At 55.3% G+C, this 19,174-nt stretch overlaps 1 protein-coding gene across 1 annotated transcript in view; it reads right to left on the reverse strand.

Moving 5' to 3' along the window:
* Nucleotides 1-3,487: 3,487 nt before the first annotated feature.
* The window catches only part of LOC102984680 (procollagen-lysine,2-oxoglutarate 5-dioxygenase 1), a 23,243-nt gene continuing 7,556 nt past the window's right edge, over nucleotides 3,488-19,174 (reverse strand). Inside the window, exons 2-15 of the mRNA XM_028488059.2 lie at nucleotides 18,498-18,617; nucleotides 17,091-17,188; nucleotides 16,132-16,233; nucleotides 15,433-15,564; nucleotides 13,389-13,510; nucleotides 11,571-11,675; nucleotides 10,991-11,116; nucleotides 10,540-10,681; nucleotides 9,809-9,922; nucleotides 9,061-9,126; nucleotides 8,309-8,413; nucleotides 6,939-7,085; nucleotides 6,068-6,193; nucleotides 3,488-4,644 (exon numbers count right to left, since the gene is read on the reverse strand). Of these exons, the coding sequence (XP_028343860.1) occupies nucleotides 4,489-4,644; nucleotides 6,068-6,193; nucleotides 6,939-7,085; nucleotides 8,309-8,413; nucleotides 9,061-9,126; nucleotides 9,809-9,922; nucleotides 10,540-10,681; nucleotides 10,991-11,116; nucleotides 11,571-11,675; nucleotides 13,389-13,510; nucleotides 15,433-15,564; nucleotides 16,132-16,233; nucleotides 17,091-17,188; nucleotides 18,498-18,617 (1,661 nt within the window). The 3' untranslated portion in view covers nucleotides 3,488-4,488. The remainder of the gene's footprint in view (nucleotides 4,645-6,067; nucleotides 6,194-6,938; nucleotides 7,086-8,308; nucleotides 8,414-9,060; nucleotides 9,127-9,808; nucleotides 9,923-10,539; nucleotides 10,682-10,990; nucleotides 11,117-11,570; nucleotides 11,676-13,388; nucleotides 13,511-15,432; nucleotides 15,565-16,131; nucleotides 16,234-17,090; nucleotides 17,189-18,497; nucleotides 18,618-19,174) is intronic.

The raw sequence follows: 19,174 nt of genomic DNA on the forward strand, positions 1-19,174 counted from the left end.
TATGATGGGTATTTCTTATCTGCAAGGCTAATTTTTATTGTAATGAGAGCATAATGAGCAAAAGGTTACATCTGGACACCAGAGATTCCCACCTTTTCCCACCTTTCTTTTGCCACCCCAGGATATGTGGTTTCCTGTCAGTCTGGAGGTTCCTGCTTTTCTCTGTCTGCCTGTGGACCCCAAGATGCATGGTTTCCTGCCATCTGGCCTGTGCTCCCCTTTCTCTGCTCACATCTAGCTACCTGCCTTTTTTTTTGGTGTATTTTTAAAAAATAATTAATTAATTGATTAATTTTATTTTTGGCTGCGTTGGGTCTTCGTTGCTGCGCGTGGGCTTTCTCTAGCTGCAGCGAGCAGGGGCTACTCTTCGTTGTGGTGCACGGGCTTCTCATTGCGGTGGCTTCTCTTGTTGCGGAGCACGGGCTTTAGGTGCATGGGCTTCAGTAGTTGTGGCTCGTGGGCTCTAGAGCGCAGGCTCAGTAGCTGTGGCGCACGGCCTCAGTTGCTCCGTGGCATGTGGGATCTTCCCGGACCAGGGCTCAAGCCTATGTCCCCTGCATTGGCAGGCAGATTCTTAACCACTGCGCCACCAGGGAAGCCCTACCTGCCTGTTTTAATACCTATGTAATGAAGTCCTCATAAAAAGCCCTGAACTATGGTCCAGAGAGCTTCCAGGCTGGTAAACAAGTGGAGGTGCTGGAAGGGTGGCGTGCCCAGAAAGAGCATGGAGGGCTTCCAGTGCTCAGGTCCCTTATATAAAATGGCATAGAACAGCTCCTCCACATCCAAATACGTATTTGGATAAGGACGGCCAACTTTATTCCTACTGGACTGCACTGCTTTATAACCATGGTAGTATCTTGCCTATGGACACCTCAAGAGGCAAATCGTTAGCCTCTGGACCAACCAGCTTATCAGTTCCCAGTGAGGTTGGTCACAGGTAGCTGTCCCGCCCTTTCTGTGCTAAGTGAGCTAGTAGCCTCCCATCCTAAGAGTCAGACCCCAGACTGTGAGGCCACACTCAGACCCTGCCTCAGGGTGTGGCCAGGCCTCTGGATGTGGCACACACGGGGGCCTGTACTTGCTGCCTTGTAGAGCAGCTGTCTGTTTTCCTCCTCCAAGCTCCCTGGCCTCCCTAAGGGGACTGTCAATACTCCAAGGGCACAAAGTGAATTCCATTTCCCTTCTTCGGCAGAATCTTGTCCCAGTTAGGAGGAGGCCTGGAGGTTCTCCCCCTTAAACATCTGTCCTGTCCATTCCCTCCTGCGAGCTCTGGCCTAGGCTCTGGTCACTTGCCTGGGCTGCTGCAGGAGCCTTGGAATCCATCCCCAGCCTCTAGTATGACCGTCCACCCAGCACCCTGCTTCCTCTCTGAAGCACTGCCTCAAGCTGTGAGGCCTCCAATGACAAGGCTCCCCTAGCTTGGGTGATGGTGTGATTGTGGGGCTGCAGGGCAGGGGTGGGCTGCATTCGCAGGACATCTTTTCCACATTACCTATTTCTATTTTGATGAACTTTTCCACGGTGGACATGAATTGCATTTGTAATCAGAAAAAGGTTAACAATGAAAAACAACCCTAAGATATATACACACACACAGCACAGACCATCTCAGAAAGGACACACACACACACACACACACACACACACACACACACAGCACAGACCATCTCAGAAAGCACACCCAAGAAACTGATTAGGCATGGTCACTTCTGGGGAGAACTGGGAAGCGGGGCGGCGGGGTGGGGGTGGGGGGCGGGGGGCGGGGGTGAGAGATGGGAAAGAGATTAAGATTTGCACTGTTTGAATTCACCATGGGTTTTTTAAACACAAAAAGTTATCTTTAAAGGGGAGGGATAAATTAGGGATTTGGGATTAACACATACACAACTACTGTAAATAAAATAGATAAGCAGGGCTTCCCTGGTGGCGCAGTGGTTGGGAGTCTGCCTGCCAATGCAGGGGATACGGGTTCGTGCCCCGGTCCGGGAGGATCCCACATGCCGCGGAGCGGCTGGGCCCGTGAGCCACGGCCGCTGAGCCTGTGCGTCTGGAGCCTGTGCTCTGCGGCAGGAGAGGCCACAACGGTGAGAGGCCCGCGTACCACCAAAAAAAAAAAAAAGATAAGCAACAAAGACCTAATGTATAGCACAGGGAACTATATTCAATATCTTGTAGTAACCTATAATGGAAAAGAATATACATATAACTGAATCACTTTGCTATATACCTGAAACATTGTAAATCAATTATACTTCAATTTAAAAAAATTTTTTTTTAAAAACTTATCTTTTTAAAAAACTTATCTTTAGTATATATATGCAAAACCCCTGAATGACTCCAATTAAATAAAGTCCAACTCTCCTTAGCCAGGGAAAATGGGTTTTGCAGTCTGACCCCCTCCACCCCACCCACACAAGCCAACCTGCTTCTCTGGTCCCACCTGCGCCTTCCCGGCTCTAGCCCTTGACCTAAAGAGTGTCTCTGCCTATTGGATACCTCCTTCCCCTCCAGCTTAAATGGCATCTGCTAGCAGGCTTCTCAGCCTCAGCACTACTGATACTTTGGGCCGCGTAATTCTTTGTTGGGGGGCAGGGATGCCTTGCAGGATGTTTAGGAGCATCCCCGGCCCCTACTCACTAGTGCCAGCAGCACTCCACCCCCCTTCCCAGGGTGTGACAACCCCAGATCCCTGCAGACATTGCCAAATGCCCTTGGGGGCAAAATCACCTCAGGTGAGAAGCACTGTTATGCAAGCTGCTGGTCCCTCCTGCTCCCCACAGCAGTTCTACAACCATTGTGGCATTTATCACACCAGTCCACACCGGGTCCAGTGAACTGCATTTGGTTTTTTGTCCTCACCACTGATTACAGGATGCCTGGGCGGGGTGGGGGGGGGGCAGGGACCAGACTTCTGCTGAAATCATATTCAAATCCCTGTCCTTACCGCTTGTGTGACTTTAGGCCAATCACTTGGCTTCTCCAAGCCTACATTTCCTCATCTATAAAAAGGTGATGCTGGGCTTCCCTGGTGGCGCAGTGGTTGAGAGTCCGCCTGCCGATGCAGGGGACACGGGTTCGTGCCCCGGTCCGGGAAGATCCCACATGCCGCGGAGCGGCTGGGCCCGTGAGCCGTGGCCGCTGGGCCTGCGCGTCTGGAGCCTGTGCTTCGCAACGGGAGAGGCCACAACGGTGAGAGGCCCGCGTACCGCAAAAAAAAAACCGAAAACAAACAAACAAACAAACAAAAGGTGATGCGAGCCCCTACCCCAGAAGACTGCGTGCCGAGCCGGCCTGACATGCACGATGCCCAGCCCAGAGCAGGGACGGGTAGAGGTTACTGCTTATTATTAATACGTGCCCTTAAGTGTTATGGTGATACACATCAGCCCAGGGTGTGGTGGGGCAGAAGTTCACTGTTCCCTGACATTCATGTTTGCAAGAAGGGTGGTCAGCGAAGGCTTCAGAGGAGGGTGACACCAGATTCAGATCTTAAGAGACGACACAGTATGCCCCAGGTAGCAGTGCCTGGCTTATACGGAGGGTTTATGGAATATACAAATTACATGGAGATCACATGCGACTGGGTGTGGGAAACACAAGTCACCCAGTCTGCCTGACCCAATCTGCCAAGTCACCCACGGCCGGCCTTCCTTGCCAATCGTGAGCTGTTAAAGTTTCTCCCTGCAGACACCCGCCCTGACATGTATACACCCGCCCACCCCAGCATCTCCCACTCAGTGGTTTGAATGACCTTTAGTAGAAACTCTCCTGTTTCTGACTGCCTGTCCCTCTCTCTGGAGGCATTCAGGACAGGGTGACGCAGTGCAGTGTGTGGACATACCACTCCCTGCTCCGCGCCCCCAGCAAGGGTCAAGTAGAGGATGGAGCTGTGGCATCCGTGCATTTCCTGTCTCCTAGGAGGTTTTCTCAGTCACCGTCTCCAAGGGACAGAGTTTTGCTCTCATGATAGGAGCCAGGGAGGATGGGGCTTCAGCAGTCCCACGGTCAGGGTGGGGACTTGAGTCTGATCCAGGTCTCGGTGACAACCCTGAAGCTCGAAGCAGAAGTCCCCGGGGCTGCAGCTCTGCCGGGGAGAAGCTCTGGGGCGTGGCTTCTCACCCCGAGAGTCTCTCTGGGCAGCTGGGTCAGCCCCTCTGCTGCTCAAGTGTTGCCCCTTGGAAGAAGCAGAGGAAGTGGGACTGGGTTTTTCAGGAAGAGGGATGGGAAAGGACGAGTTGCTACGAAGCAGTGAAAGTGAACAGTTTCTCCCGGGGCTGCGTCCAGAGCACCAGGAAAGTCCCAGCCAAGGAGGTGTGCTCTGCCTCTAGCCTGTGGCCCAGTCTCTCGGATGGCGGCTCCAAGAGCAATGAGAGGTCAAGAGCCTGGAGGCTGGATCTGGTTCCCTGGGACCCCGAGGTCCCAGAGGCTGCTGGGCAGTGGTTGTTGACAAAGAGGAAAAGGTCTGTGGTGGCCGGGCCAGGCCAATTAGGGATCGACGAAGGAGACTGCGATGTAGCGGGTGCCTTTGGTGGTGGGGAGCCCCTCGTGGTAGTGCGTGAGTCGCCCGGGGTGCATGAGAGTCCAGCCCTTCCGTGGGGCTCGAACGGAGCAGTTGTAGCGCAGGAACCGACAGCCCCCGCCCTGGGAGACAGGAGGTGTCAGTTACCCAACAGGAAGCACCAGTTCCCCAATGGGACGCTGGGCCCTTCCCCTACTACCCCCATTCTCCCGTCTGAGCCATCACAGCCGAGGGGCTCTCAGCACAGCCTGCCTGGGGATGCCTTGCAGAGCAACGGTCATGAGCTGCCTAAGGAAGACACTCAGCAAAGAGCAAGGGATCAAGAGCACTGGCCTTGCCGGTAGGCGGCACTGGGCAGTGCCAGCTAACTCTGTGACCAACCTGAACCTCAGTTTCCCCCTCTGGAAAATGGGCATTAAACTGTACGGGGTGGTAAGAATTAAATGAGATGATACAAGTAAGAGCTTAGGGCTCAGTTTCTCAACCTCAGCACTACGGACATTTTGGGCCAGATAATTCCTCCCCCCCTTTTTTTTTTTAATTGGGATAAATACACATAACATAAACTTTACCATCATAATCATTTTTAAGTGTACCGTGGTATTAAGTACACTGCCGTACAGCTATCACCACCATTATCGCCAGATAATTCTTTCTTACGGGGGGTGTCCTAGGCATTCCTGGCCTCTACCCACTAGATGCCAGTAGCGCCCCCATAGTTGTGATAACTTCAGGTACTACCAATGTCCCCCCCAGGGAGGGGGGCGACATCATCCCCTATGAGAACCTTGATACATTGTAAACTCTCAAAAAAATGACAGGTGTTTTTATGGGTGTCCTTCACAGTGCCTGCTCAGGACTGAGTCCCCAAAAGCGCTTAGAAAATAGTAGCTTAAGGAGTAAATGAATGAATGGATGGCTGGCTTCCCAGCTGATCACACCTAGAGGCCTTCCCTGGGGCCCCGAGGCCCTCCACTGCTCCTTCCCAACCCTCCCGTCTTCCTGGTTTCCCCAGCCCTCCCCTCTGGCCTCGAGCTTGTGCCCCGCACCTGCACTAACTCTGTCCTGTCATTCCCAAAGCTGCATCTTACTTTCAAGAATGATGAAAACCCTAAGCTTTTGATTTTACTAATAGCTGTCATTCCTTGAGTACGCATCATGGGTCCCTGTAAGCAATTACCTGGATGGACTCATTTAACTCTCACCATTCTACAGGGGCCCCTCTAGGTTTTCCCATCTAAGACGTGAGGAAACTGAGATGCTAAGAAGCGTGCCCGGTTATATGTTACAGAGAGCTGGTGAGGGGAGAGACAGGACCCAGGTCCAGGCAGTCTGGTCCTGGTCCTCCTGTGCCGCTGCTCTGTTATGTCTAAAGCCTTCTCCCTCCCACCAAATTGTGCTCTGAACCCAGCCCTTCCAAGAAGCCGTCCCCATGGACCTGGAACCCTTTCTCTCGGGTTCCCTGGCACCGGCATACCCTGGGCCCCTCTGCCCGACCACGCCGTGAGTGCTCCCCGGCCAGCCCTCCCCCCGGCCCGCCCTCACCTCGTAATCCACCCCAACCCGGTTCAGGGCAATGTTAATGGTGAAGGTGGAGGCGTCATGGTGGGGCATCAGGGAGGGCTGCTCGTCAGGCTTGTAGCGGACCACAAAGGCCAGGTCGAACTGGGCCTGCGTCGAGGAAGCGGGACAAGAGAAGTGGAGTTAGAGAGAGGCCCCCGAAGGCCGGGAAAGGCAGGGGTGCACAGAAGGGACCCCTCATCCAATCGCTGGAACGTTGGCCGGGAGGGCAGGTCTCTTTATGCTGTGGTCTCCAGCGCGTGGCACAGAAAAGGTTCTCAGTTAAAATGTGGGGAGGAAGGGAAGGAAAAGAAGGAAAGGGAAGGAAGGGGAGGACATGGAGGAAAGGAGGGAAGAGAGGGAGAAAGAGAGGATGGAGAGGAGAGGAGGGGAGAAAAAGAAGGGAGGAAGTGAACTTAATCCTCACGACCCGTTCTGGCTGGTGATTCCTTGAGGGTAAGGCCCAGGCACACTTAAAGCAGGTATCTGGAGAAAACCATTTAAAGAGGAGGTGACTGAGACAAGGGGTGCAAAAGCCAAAGAGACAGTCAAAAGACACACGAGGGAGGAGCTAAAGGAATGGGCACGCTGGCCAGCTAACTGGGGGCTTGTTTGGTGGGCTAGCCTAGGAGTCACTGAGGTAGGATTTAAGTACACAGAGAAAGATGCAAAGGGGTGAGTCAGAGGCTAGAGGCCCGGTGGCCCTCCATTACCCTAGACGCCTCCCGGGGCCCCGCCTCACACCTGATGGGAGGAGACTTCACTCCTGGAGACCAAATATTCCGTCACTTCTCCCCCAAGCCAGGAACACCCTCCTCCCCACAAGCCCCCGCCACTCCACCCCAGGCACGCCCACCCTGGTGTAGTAGCCCGGGTAGAGTTTCTCCGTCATGGGGGCGATGTACTCCACCAGGAACTTGTGCCACTCCCTCTCAAAGTTGATCTGGTTCATGTGGATGTCTATGGTCGGCACGTTTTCATAGCCACCCTGGATGCGGTTGTCCTGGAAGTGACCGAGGAGAGTGTGGTAAGCAGAACTCTAAGACGGGCCCCCCACCAACCCCGCTGGAATTCCAGCCCCCTGGTGTACAGGCTCTGTCGAATCCCCTCCCTTTGACCTGTGAACCCGATGGGATAAGGTTAGGTTACAGGACAAAAGTGAAGGGGTTTAGCAGAGGTAATTAATGTAACCAGTCTATTGACTTTGGGTTAATCAAAAAGGAACTCATCCTGGGTGGGCCCTTCAAGGAGGATCTTGAAGAGGGAGACTCTGTGTCCTGCTGGCCTGGAAGGAGCAAGCTGCCTGAAATTCTACAGCTGCAAAGAAATGAGTTCTGCCACATGAGCTTGGAAAAGGACCCCAAGCCTCAGATGAGACCCCAATCCCGGCTGATACCATGACTGCAGCCTTGTGAGGCCCTGAGCCGGCCTCCCGACCCACAGAAACTGGGAGATAATAAATGGGTGTTGTTTTAAGCTGATAAGCTTTGTGGTGATTTGTTACACAGCACAGAAAACCAATGCAGAAGGCCACAGGTTAGCTGGGGCACTAGCATCCCAGGGCCGGCCCGGTCAGTGGAGCACAGGGTTCACCAGACCCCACACATGGGCTATGCGAGTTACTGGGTTCTGCAGATGAGCTCTGCCACCAAGCACGTAGATTAGGCAGTAACCAGAACCACCGCTTAGTCAAGCTGCCAGCCCAAAGGTTAGCTGGCCTCTGAGGCACATAGGCCCAAGGGGCTCATGTGCCTTTAAAAATGGTTCCTGAACTTTCCAAGATGGGTGCAGGTATGAATTCCTCCTTCAGGGAATGCACAGCCTGTCACATCCACCATGCCCCTTGCTTCCGCGGTCTGGTGAACTTGGCACTGCTGTCGCTTCCTAATTCTTCTGCGTCCCACACTTGCTCATTCCTCCCCCGTCTCCATCCACGCCTGGTCTGGGGAAGGAAGCTAAATCGTTCTAATGAGAAACCAGGAACTGGCAAACTTGCAGTGTAAGCTTAAGGCAGCTCAAAGTCACCCAGCGGCGATGGCAGCTTGGGGACCAACACCCCAACCCATTTCTCAATCCCTCTACTCCTAAGAGCACCCCTGCCAGTGCCCCCATCTCCCAAGAGTCCCAGAGAGGTTGGCTGGCTTGCCAGGAAAAGAGCCCAGAGGGCAGGCATGGGGGGAGGGGCAGCCTCCCCGCAGTCGCAGTCCCGGCGTCTGGGACCCCTACCTTGTTATCTCCCAGAGACCACTGGCCGTAGTGCTCCATCTCTTCCACCAGCTCATCACAGGCCGTCTCCGTGAAGATGGGGAACCAGTAGACGTCTGGGCAAGGCTGAGGAGGGCGGGGACTCGGTCACAGGGTCCAGAGTGGCGTCACCACATGCTCCCCCTGCCCCCACGGCCCTCTGCAGAACCCACAGCAGGCAAGGCCCATCATGCGGTCTATGCCCGGTCCCACACACTCCAGTCTGTGAGCCCTCCGTGTCCCCACGAGTGTCCCCAGGGAGCAGGGGCTCAGTGAGCTGCTGAAGGGAGAAGGAAGCAGAGCTCAGAGCTGGCCCTTCTCAGCCAAGAGCAGCCAGGGCCAGGGCCAGGAAAGGGACAGGCGTATCCCCAGTGCCCCCAGGGAGCAGAGGCCCGCAGGCTCCGGGAGAAGCAGAGAAGCATTTGTTTCTCATCCTAGGCCCACGGTCCACAGTTGAGACCACATTTGGGGATATTTTCTTCTTCCTTGTTCAGGCCAGGGAGGAAGCGTCAGGCACCCCAGGCCCCTGCAGACTCCAGCTGGAAAGTGGCAGCAAGAGGAGGGGTCCCATCCCACTGTCCATTCCCTCACCCCAAGCAGTGCCAGAGCATAGAAAGGTGCCTTCTCCCCGCCCAGGTCGGCTGGCTTTGTTCCTCTGCTGTCTGTCCGCCCCCTGCAGCAGGTGCCAGATGTGAATCCAGCAGCTTTGTTCCCAAAGGGCCTCCCGTCCTTACCATCTCCACCATCTTCCCTGCCAGGGCCTTGGTGTAGTTCTCGTGGATGTACTTCTCCTTCCAGTCCTGTGGGGAGTGGGAGAGGTGGGGTTCTCGGGCCCACCTGGGCCAGCTGGGGCTCACCCCTGTTCCACCGCATGCGCTGCTCCAAGATGGAGTTCTGCCCCGCAAGCCCCCTGGGGGGTGGGGCGGGGGTGGGGGAACCGGTACGTGCCCATGCCACTGGGTCATGTGAGCTGATGGGCCCACAAGTGTGCCTGCAGGAGGGGGTTTCTGCATGTGCGTGTACACGTGTGTGCACGTGTGTACAGGTCTGCCTGCAGGTATGTACATGTGCCCACATCAGCCACAAGTTTGCACGTCTAGGGATGCTGTCACAACTTTCTCCTCCTCTGATCATCACAACACCCTCAGAGGTGAGACAGGCTGGGATAGTACACCCATTTTAGAGCTAAGATAACTGAGGCCCCAAACGTGGAGAGGCTCAACTACGTCACAGCTGATGGACCACAAACCTCGGCCTCTGACTCCTGGTCCCCGCTCCACCGGAGGGCGCTGCCTCTGGAGGTCTCCTCCTCTCCCCACTGAAATCCTGCCCAACTAGCCCCCTGGGGCAGAGGAAGGCGGCGGGGGTGGGGGTGGCTTGGGGTCCCAGCCAAGGTCAGGCTGTGAGAGGGAGGCTCCTCAGGCCACAGGATCACTGGGGTCTCCTCCACTCCCACCCCCGCCCACCCACGAAGGGCCTCACCTCGGGGTTGCTGAACACCTCCCAGAGGTCGTTATGGAGGTGGGTGGTTTGGTAGCTGTCCAGGGACAGCAGGTGGCCAAAGGCGTGCCGGTTGGTCAGGAACAGGAACACATCCTGGGGAGAACGGGCCGGATGGAAGAGACCCTCCCCCTCCCCTGCACGCCCCCAGGGGTGGGGTGGGGGGCACGACTGCAGCCTCCTCTGCCCACCGAATTCGAGTTCACCTCATCTCCCCAGTGCCTGGATGAGGCCTGACACTGGGGATGCAATCAAGGAAGACTTCCTGGAGGACTGAACAGGAATGAAAGAATGAATGTGCAAAAGTAAAGGATGGTGTTCTGATCCTGGAGTTAGTTGTGGGCACAGGGGAAACACTACCCTCCCGTCATAGTTTTTAAAATAACCACAAAATAATATTGGGTGGGGCACGGGGATAAGGTAAGGGCATCTTGGGCACATTACTTGGAGTAAAGGTGGAAAGTTTTAGGTAGAAAGTTTTCTTTAGGCTCTGTCGAAAGTGTAAATAAAAGAGGTGGTGTGAAAACAGGTGATGTGAAAAAAATGATCCTGCGGATCCCGAGGACCAGCCCTCATGCCCGGGGCCCCAAGTGCCCCCACCAGGGCCTGGCAGCCTTGAAGCTGGGATCTCAGAAGCTGCAGGGCCTATGGTGACAAGGTGGCCCATCTTCCCTGTCAACAGGGCCTCTTCTGACTGCCCAGCCCGGGCTAACCTGCTGCCGGATATTGGCACAGAAGGCCATGTCCGGGTCCAGCTTCCCGTGGTGGAATAGGTCCATCTCCTGCAGCTCAGCCCGCAGGGCACTGCCCTTGATCAGGTAGATGTTTGAGATGTAGGGCACGTTCCAGACGCCGCTAAGGGAAAGAAAGGAAGATGGAGGGGGCTACAGGCGATGGCGAGGGGTCATAGTCTGGGGGTCAGGGGGAGGAGGAAGGGGGAAGTCACAGGCTGGGAGGGCACGAGGGTGGTGATTTGATTCCCCTACGCTGGGCACATGGGCCCAGGATAAGTATCCGGAAGTCCTCCTGTGTGTCTGACTGCAGTCGTCCTTTCTTCAGTTAAACAGGAATTTGAGAGCAACAGGACAGGAATACTGGGGAGGGCAGTGCTGTGAGGCTAAGAGGAGAACAGATGAGGGTGCCCCCCATCCTGCAGGTACTCACACACGCCGCCCCTGCACAATGTCCACATAGTCCTCGGAGCGGGCATAGTAGCCATCTGCACTCAGCGCCCCCCAGAAGTTCGACCACAGCCTCCCGTGGCGGGTCATCAAAGGGCCGATGACATTCCTGGGGAAGGAAGCACCTCAGAGAGAGTCCCTCTGCCACGGGTAGGCGGGGGCAGACCCAGGTATGGGGAAGGGGAGGGAGAGCGCCTTCACCCCGCAAGCATCTCCAGGTAGGGCCTGGGGCCGGGTCTGGCCCATCTGGTGCCGGTTCCCTCCCACAGGGCAGCCAGGAAAGGCTGGCGGGGGTGGGGGGGGGGCTTGGGGGGATGGGAGTGCGGGGGTGAGGCTGGGGCTTGTGGCCAGGAGGTGGGGACCGTCCTAGACCAAGGTAGCCAGGCTGGGAAAAGCCCGGGTAGCCAGGCTGGGAAAAGCCCGGGGTCAAAGGTGAGGCCAAGGCGGGGGAGGAGGAGAAAGGCAGGAGAGGGGCTCCCACCCCAGGCCCAGGCCCAGGGGCATCGTGAGCCCTGGCTCCGAGGGCCTGCTTTTCCAGCAGGCACAGCCCACCCAAGCCTCACTTGTTCTGCTCGATTAGCAGCTGCAGGGTTTTGGGCTCCATCAGGGCCACATCGGCATCCACGCTGAAGTAGTAGGTGCAGCCACGGTCCTGCCGGCACAAGTCCCTGCAGGGAGGGGGGACACAGGGTCAGCGGGGACAGGGTTCTGGCGCCAGCCTCCCCACCCAGGATCCCAGAGCTACCCCCAGGCTGCAGTCCCCAACCATTGCCCATATCTGCGATCACCAGGTACCAGCCAAGGGCCTTTAGGGAGCTCAGGCCGGCCCTGCTGCAGGCTGGGACCAGCCACCTCCAGGTCCCTCCCAACTCCGAGACCCAACCCCTGGGCTACGGAGCTGTCAAGACAAGGCCCAGAGCCTGGCAAGTGGTGTCTAGTGCCCTGAAAACCTTGCTACTGGCGAGACCAGGCCCACAGACAGGTGCCTTCACTGCCCGGGGCTATGGGTAAACTGTTTCTGCCTTTCTGGAGGATAGTTTGGCAACTTGTACCCGAAGCCTTAAAAATCTCATACTAAGTAAAGTAAGTTAGACAGAGAAAGACAAATGTGATATCGCTTATGCATGGATTCTAAAAAAATAATACAAACCAACTTGTTTACAAAACAGAAATAGACTCACAGACATAGAAAACAAACTTATGGTTACCAAAGGGGAAAGGGGAGGGGGAGAGATAGATTACGAGTATGGGATTAACAGATACAAACCACTACATATAAAATAAACAACAAGGATTTACTCTCCAGCACAGAGAATGATATTTGATATCTTATAATAACCTATAATGGAAAAGAATCCGAAGCTGTACACCTGAAATTAACAGAATATTTTAAGTCAACAATAGCTAAATTAAAAAAAAAAAAAATCTATGTTCTTTTTGTTTATCTGGTGCCGGGCTCAGCAAACTAGGGGCCACAGTCCAAATCTAGCCCACTGCCTGGTTAGCTCATGAGCTAAGAACGGTTTGTTGGTTTTTTTAAATTTATTTTATTGAAGCATAGTTGATTTACAATGTTGTGTTAATTTCTGCTATACAGCAAAGTGATTCAGTTATACATATATATATATGTATATATACACACACACACACATTCTTTTTCATATTCTTTTCCATTATGGTTTGTCACAGGATATTGAATATAGTTCCCTGTGCTATACAGTAGGACCTTGTTGTTTATCCATCTTATAGATAATAGCTTGCATCTGCTAATCCCAAACTCCCAATCCATCCCTCCCGACCCCATCCCACAAGTCTGTAAGAACAGTCTTACATTTTTAAATGGTTGGGGAAAACAAAAATCAAAAGAAGTCACATGAAAATCCTATGAAATTCAAATTTCAGTGTTGATAAATAAAATGTTATTGGAGCACTGCCACACTCATTCGTGCTCCAATAGCCGGGCTGAGTGGTCCCGGCCGAGCCCACAAAGCCAATTTACACAGATTTACTAGCTAGTCCTTTAAAAAAATTTTCCAGTCTCGGATCTGGACTTTTTATTCTTTTATAGTCAACACAAATTACTTGTTTGCTTTAATGATAAAGGAAAAAAAATCAGAGATTGTTTCTCTAATTGTCAGCATTTATCTTCTCTGGCCCTCCAGTCCTTCCTCTTTCTCTCATTTGCTTCCTGAATCCAATTGACAGAGCTCAGCCCCTCCCAGGAGCACTGAGGTTGGCTCAACTATTTCCCCATTTGAGAGATGGGAACACTGAGGCCCAGAGAGGGGCAGGACTTGCTGGAGACCACACAGCCTTCTGAACCTATCTCCCCGCCTGGTGCTCCTGATACTGCAGCCCCTCTGCCGCGACCCCCAACTCACACGCCCATGTTCCTGGCGTCCGCGTTCGCCACCCGCACCTCGGGGCCCAGCAGTTTCACAGACTGGTACTTGCTGCCATGCTCTGCCAGGAACTGCTCCACCTGAGTCTTATGTTGCTGCTCCTGGGGGTGAGGGGATGGAGGGTGAGGATGAGGCTTCACCCCAGGGACCACAGCACCTTCTGCTACCGCAGGCTGCTCTCCATCATTCCTGGAGCATCCCTGGCCATCTGCTTTCCTATCCCCAGAACTCTGCCCACGCCAGACCTTCTGACTGGAGTGCCCTTTCTGGCCATCCTTTGACCATCCTCCTCTGACCAGGCCAGGCCCACAGGCCTCTTAAGAGCCTCTGTCACCAGGACAGTGCCCCTCACCCCACAAGCCACACATCCATAGTTGCTGATTCTGCTGGTCCAGGGTGTGGCCCAGGGGTCTGCTTTGCTATAAAACGCTCCAGGCGATCTTCAAAGTGCACTCTGAAAAAGAGTTTATACCTGGAGCCCCTGCACCGGGAAGCAGAAAGAGCAGGGTGTTTAAAAACAAACCCAGGGGGCTTCCCTGGTGGCGCAGTGGTTGAGAATCCGCCTGCCAATGCTAGGGGACACGGGTTCGAGCCCTGGTCTGGGAAGATCCCACATGCCGCGGAGCAACTAAGCCCGTGCGCCACAACTACTGAGCCTGCGTGTCTGGAGCCTGTGCTCCGCAACGGGAGAGGCCGCGACAGTGAGAGGCCCGCGCACCGCGATGAAGAGTGGCCCCCGCTCGCCGCAACTGGAGAAAGCCCTCGCACAGAAACAAAGACCCAACACAGCCAAAAATAATATGCTCCGCAGCGGGGGAGGCCGCGACAGTGAGAGGCCCGCGCACCGCGATGAAGAGTGGCCCCCGCTCGCCGCAACTGGAGAAAGCCCTCGCACAGAAACGAAGACCCAACACAGCCAAAAATAAATATAAATAAATAAAAATTAAAATAAACAAACAAACAAACAAACCCAGGGTTCAGAGAGAAACCCAGCTCTGCTCTGATTAGCTGCATGAACTTGGACAAGTCACTTCACCCGTCTCAGCTTCATTTTCCTCCTTTGTAAAATGGGAGGGCGATCATGCCTCCCTCACGGGGTCACTGCAAGGAGTCAACAATTCAGAGCACAAAGTAGGTCCTCAAAGACTGCCTGGAACAGTTCTCTTTTTCTATACAGTCACAGTGCATGTGTGTGAGGTTTGATGTCTCCAGGGAAGCTGGGAGCCTCCCAAGGGCAGGGCCTACACCCTCCTCCTGTTTCCAGGTGGCACAGTTGAATGGATGTCTGTGACCCACGCAGAGCTGAGCTGAGTGGGGGACCACAGGCCCCTGGGGGTGAGGTGCAGACAGCCAGGGCCGAGAGGTCTCAGAAAGGGGTGACCCTAGACGGGGCAGCTGAGAAGACTCTAGGGAAGACAAGGAGCCTTAACGGCAGGTAGAATTTGGAGAGCGTATCTGGCTTCTCTCAGCAAAAGCTGAGAGGTGGGACTTTATCTGTCTGGGAAGGAGAGGCAGGCAAGGGAGGGAGCTAGCCCTGCAAGCCACAAAGTAGCAGGCCTCCAGCCCCTCCCCGATTCCTCAGAAGGTACTCAAAGACTGAAAACCAAGTTGACTATCACCAGGTCAAATCAGGAGAGACTGCCTGGGGCGGGAAGGGAAACAATGACAATGTCAGCTGAGAGCACCTACTATGCAACTTGTTTAACCCTTGCAGCAATTCTACGTGGCCTGCACTAACATGATCCCTATCTAATAGACCTAAGCGATGAGAAAACTGAAGCCCAGAGAGGTTGAATAACATGCCCAAGGTCACACAGCTAATATAAGCAATCATGTTGGGGTTCAAACCCGGCCAGTCTGACTCCAGAGTCAACCCAGCGACTGGGGATACAGCCCGCTGCCCACTTCCGTTTGGCCCAGACAACCCTGGTTCAGTCACTTCCTCAGAGGTCTCAGGGCATCTTGTGAGGCTGAGCCCTTGACCCAAGCCACACGGCGACCCCACCAAGTGCCTGCTACTCACATGGCTGTGAATGAAAAGCCGCAGCCGTTTCCGGGGGTAGTGGAGGCGCAGGAGCCGCTGGAAGAACAGGGACAGGAACGGCGTGGGCTGTTCGATGAACACGCCAACCAGGACGGTGGGCAGAGCTTCATCCTGCATGGGGAGAGGGCGGCACAAGAGCCCGGCGATGTCCAGCCATTGCGCCACCGCTGGGCCCCGAGGATGGCCTGAGGGATCTGGAGCCACAGGCAAACGCTTGCGGACTTAGCAGGAAAGGAGCCTGGGCCGGGGCGCTCCGAGCAGGCTGTGCAGGTGGCAGAGGCAGGGACTGGCAGGGAAGCAGCAGGAGGCTGTCCCTGCCGGGGACGAGAGCAGCGTGAGCCCAGACTTGGAGCGAGGACGGGTTGACGGCACGCCGTCGGGAGAGCTTGGCTGGCATGGGGTCTGAAGTGGGCCTTAAATGAGTAAGTTCCGTGGGATGGGGAGAAGGCTGCAGGAGCACCTGAAGGACCAGGCAGAAGAAACCAGAACGTAGGCATCTGGGGGAATCTGGAGCGTGTAGTCTGAGAAGCTTTCCAGGAGGAGGTGTGTGGGTGGGAGGAGGATGGAACCCCAGACAGGGAGGTGACCCCTTTACCTCCCACCAAAGACAACAGAGTCTCCAGAATCCACCATCCTCCCCTCCCCGAGGGACGGAACCCCGGGCCCCAGCAGCCTCACCCCGATGCCCTTGAGGCTGCGCAGGCCCTCATCACACACAGCACATCCCGTCTCAAAGGTCCAGAAGCGTGGGATGTAGTTGCCCAGGTAGTTCAGCTGCAGCTGTGGGGAGACGAGGGGTCTGAGAGGAAACAGGCTCAGCCCCCCACAACCAAGAAGTCACATCTCCCTGGGCCCCTTGTGGGCCTGCACCCCAGCCTCCCCTAAGGGGACAGGAATGTGGCTTTATTGGGGGTGGGACTTGGAGAGCATGTCCGTCCCCCTGGAGATCACCAAAGCTGCCCTGAGGGAGGACCGAGGGAGGACTCAGCACTCTGGTGCTTCTTCATCTTTGGATCTCCTGGGAGCTTGTAAAATGCAGATTCCTGAGCCCCACCCCTGCAGACATTCCAAATGAGCAGCTCTCGGGTGGCATCAGGAAATCTGCATTTTAACACCCTCTCCTTCCCCTCCGTCCGTGTGATTCCAACGAGGGTGGTCAAGGACCACACTCCAAGAAATGTGCTGTGATCCATCCAGGGGGCCCGTTCCCCAGGGGCAAGCTGGGTCTGGCCTGCTCCCCCGCCCCTTCTGTAGCTCTGGGAGCACAGGGAACAGTCTGTCCTGTTCAGGGCTGGCGAGGCCTCATGCCCTGGTACAAACATTCAATCGGTGTTTGTTGAATGTAGAAACAAGCCTGCCCGGGAGTGGCAGAGTACAGATGACTCAGGGCAGCCCAGTCTGGGCGTGGATAGGGACAGGAGCCTCCTTTGTGGTCCAGCAGAGATGGACAGGGCATCACCAACCACCACAGTAAGGAGGGAAGGCACCACACTGAATTCAGATGTGAGGTCAGAGGCAATGAGTGGGTCCCAGGTGGGTGGCCCTGACCCCAAGAAGCTGTGGTGTCACAGTGGGAGCATACTTGGGATTCTGGACCCCCATCCCACTCTCCCCCGGGAGCCGGGGCCCCTCCCTACCTTGGTAGGCCCATTGCCATGAATCAGGACTGGGAGGGTGTCGTAAGCCAGGTTCCTTGCTCTCACTTGGCCCATTTCAAACTTGAGCACCACCTCATCTGGGGGGCAGAAAGCAGAGACCTGTCCAGCATCAGGCCCACAGGCCAAGCTCCAGGGCTGACAGGATGGGCTAGAATCCGAAGTCTCCCCCAGTGAGGCCCTGGGCTAGTCACTTCACCTCTCTGAGCCTCAGTTTCCTCATCTGTAAAATGGGGGTTAGAGTGGGAGGATTCCGTGCCCTGCGAGTACTTAGCACCACGCCTGGCACGTGGTAAGCATGGAATCCATGGCAACCCCTACGGTTTGTTGTGATTACTTATTAGAGCCAGAAGCAGAGGATGGGAGCAAGCAAAGGCCTGAAACATCCCAGCTGCAGGTGCAGTTCAACCCGCAGGGAGGCCTGGGTCGGGCAGGGACAGATCCTGTCCCGGTGGAGAAAGTCCCTGCAGTAGGGTCCCAATACCCAAGCTCTGACCTGGTCAATCTGCACGTAAGACAGCGGGTAGGACGCTGCCTTGCCTGACAGTTATAAAAGGCAGAAGGGCCTTTTCCCAGAGGCCCGAGAAGATGCCGGGCTGGGAGGCCTTTTGTGGTGCATGATCATGTAATGGGAGCCCCTCTGTGCAAGCTCTGTGCAGCCACCTAAGAGATGGTCTGGACCCAGCTTCTTAACCTAGGTTCACAAACTCCCAGAACCCACAGGCCAAAGCAATGCTTCTGCACCTCCCTGGGAGGGGAGCCGGAGCTCTCCTCAGATTCTCAAAGGGGTCCATTTACCCCTTTAAATCACCAATCAATGATCTGGTCCAAATTCTCTAAGCATGGGAAAACTGAGGCCTGAGGGGTGTGTGTGTGTGTGTCTTGCCTGAGGTCACCCAGCAAGACAGTGGCAAAGCAATGTCATCGCCCCCCACTGACAGGACCAGGCCAAGAGCATTTGTGGCTTCAAGGGCCAAGTGGCCTCTGCTTCCGAAGTCATCCATCAACTCCCTGCCCCCAGCCCAGGAAGTCTTCACCTGGGAGGTGGGAGGGCAGGGGAAGGAGGTGAAGCAGGCTCACCTCTAAAGACCAGTTACGCAGGGCAGGCATCAGGTACCCGCTGAGTGCATCACCCAGCTCCTCCCAGGCTGAGCCTTGGTGTCCGGCAGGCTCTCTGGAATGACCTCTTAGCCCTCCTTTCTCCACCCCTAGAGAGACACAGCTCTGCCCCCAGAGGACATCCAGGTGGTCTCTGGGGACCTGGGGATGAGGTGGGCGACATCCCAGCACAACAACCCGAGAGGAACCTCCTCGGCTCGGGCCCTGCCTGGAATCCTCATCTCCTTACCACACCTCTCAGGATCCCCCCTCCCTGTCAGGGCTGCTCACCCAAGGCTCCATCCAGATTCTGGAAGATACGGCAGCGGTGGTCCAGGGTGATATTGATCCCCTCCTGCGGGAAAGAGGGCACCAGGCTGCAGCAGGGACAGGCCCTGGCAGAGGACAAGGCTCCACCACCCAGTGTGGGGAATCTGTACTCCTACTTCTGCCACTTCCTATCCCCACACCCACTTTGCCCTGTCACATCAGGGCAGCTGGGAGCCTTGGGAAGGCCAGCCAGCAACCAAGCCCCTGGGATCTACTAGTCTAGTGGCTCTAATCACAGAGAACCAGGGACTCTCACAACTGGAAGGAATCTAAGGAAACAGCTGGTTCAACTACAACAACCACCACAGTAATAACAAATGCTTGTTTAGCGCTTTACTGTGTGCCAATCACATCCTAAGTATTATATGTACATGAATTTAATCCACACAACACCCTTATAGACTTAAAAACAAGGCACACGGACTGCCCTGGTGGCGCGGTGGTTAAGAATCCGCCTGCCAATGCAGGGGACACGGGTTCGAGCCCTGGTCCGGGAAGATCCCACATGCCGCGGAGCAACTAAGCCCGTGCGCCACAACTACTGAGCTCGCGCTCTAGGGCCCGTGAGCCACAACTACTGAGCCCACGTGCCGCAACTACTGGAGCCCGCACACCTCTTATTGCTCCACAATAAGAGA

This window comes from Physeter macrocephalus, chromosome 3 (genome assembly GCF_002837175.3).
Source record: "Physeter macrocephalus isolate SW-GA chromosome 3, ASM283717v5, whole genome shotgun sequence".
NCBI lineage: Eukaryota > Metazoa > Chordata > Mammalia > Artiodactyla > Physeteridae > Physeter > Physeter macrocephalus.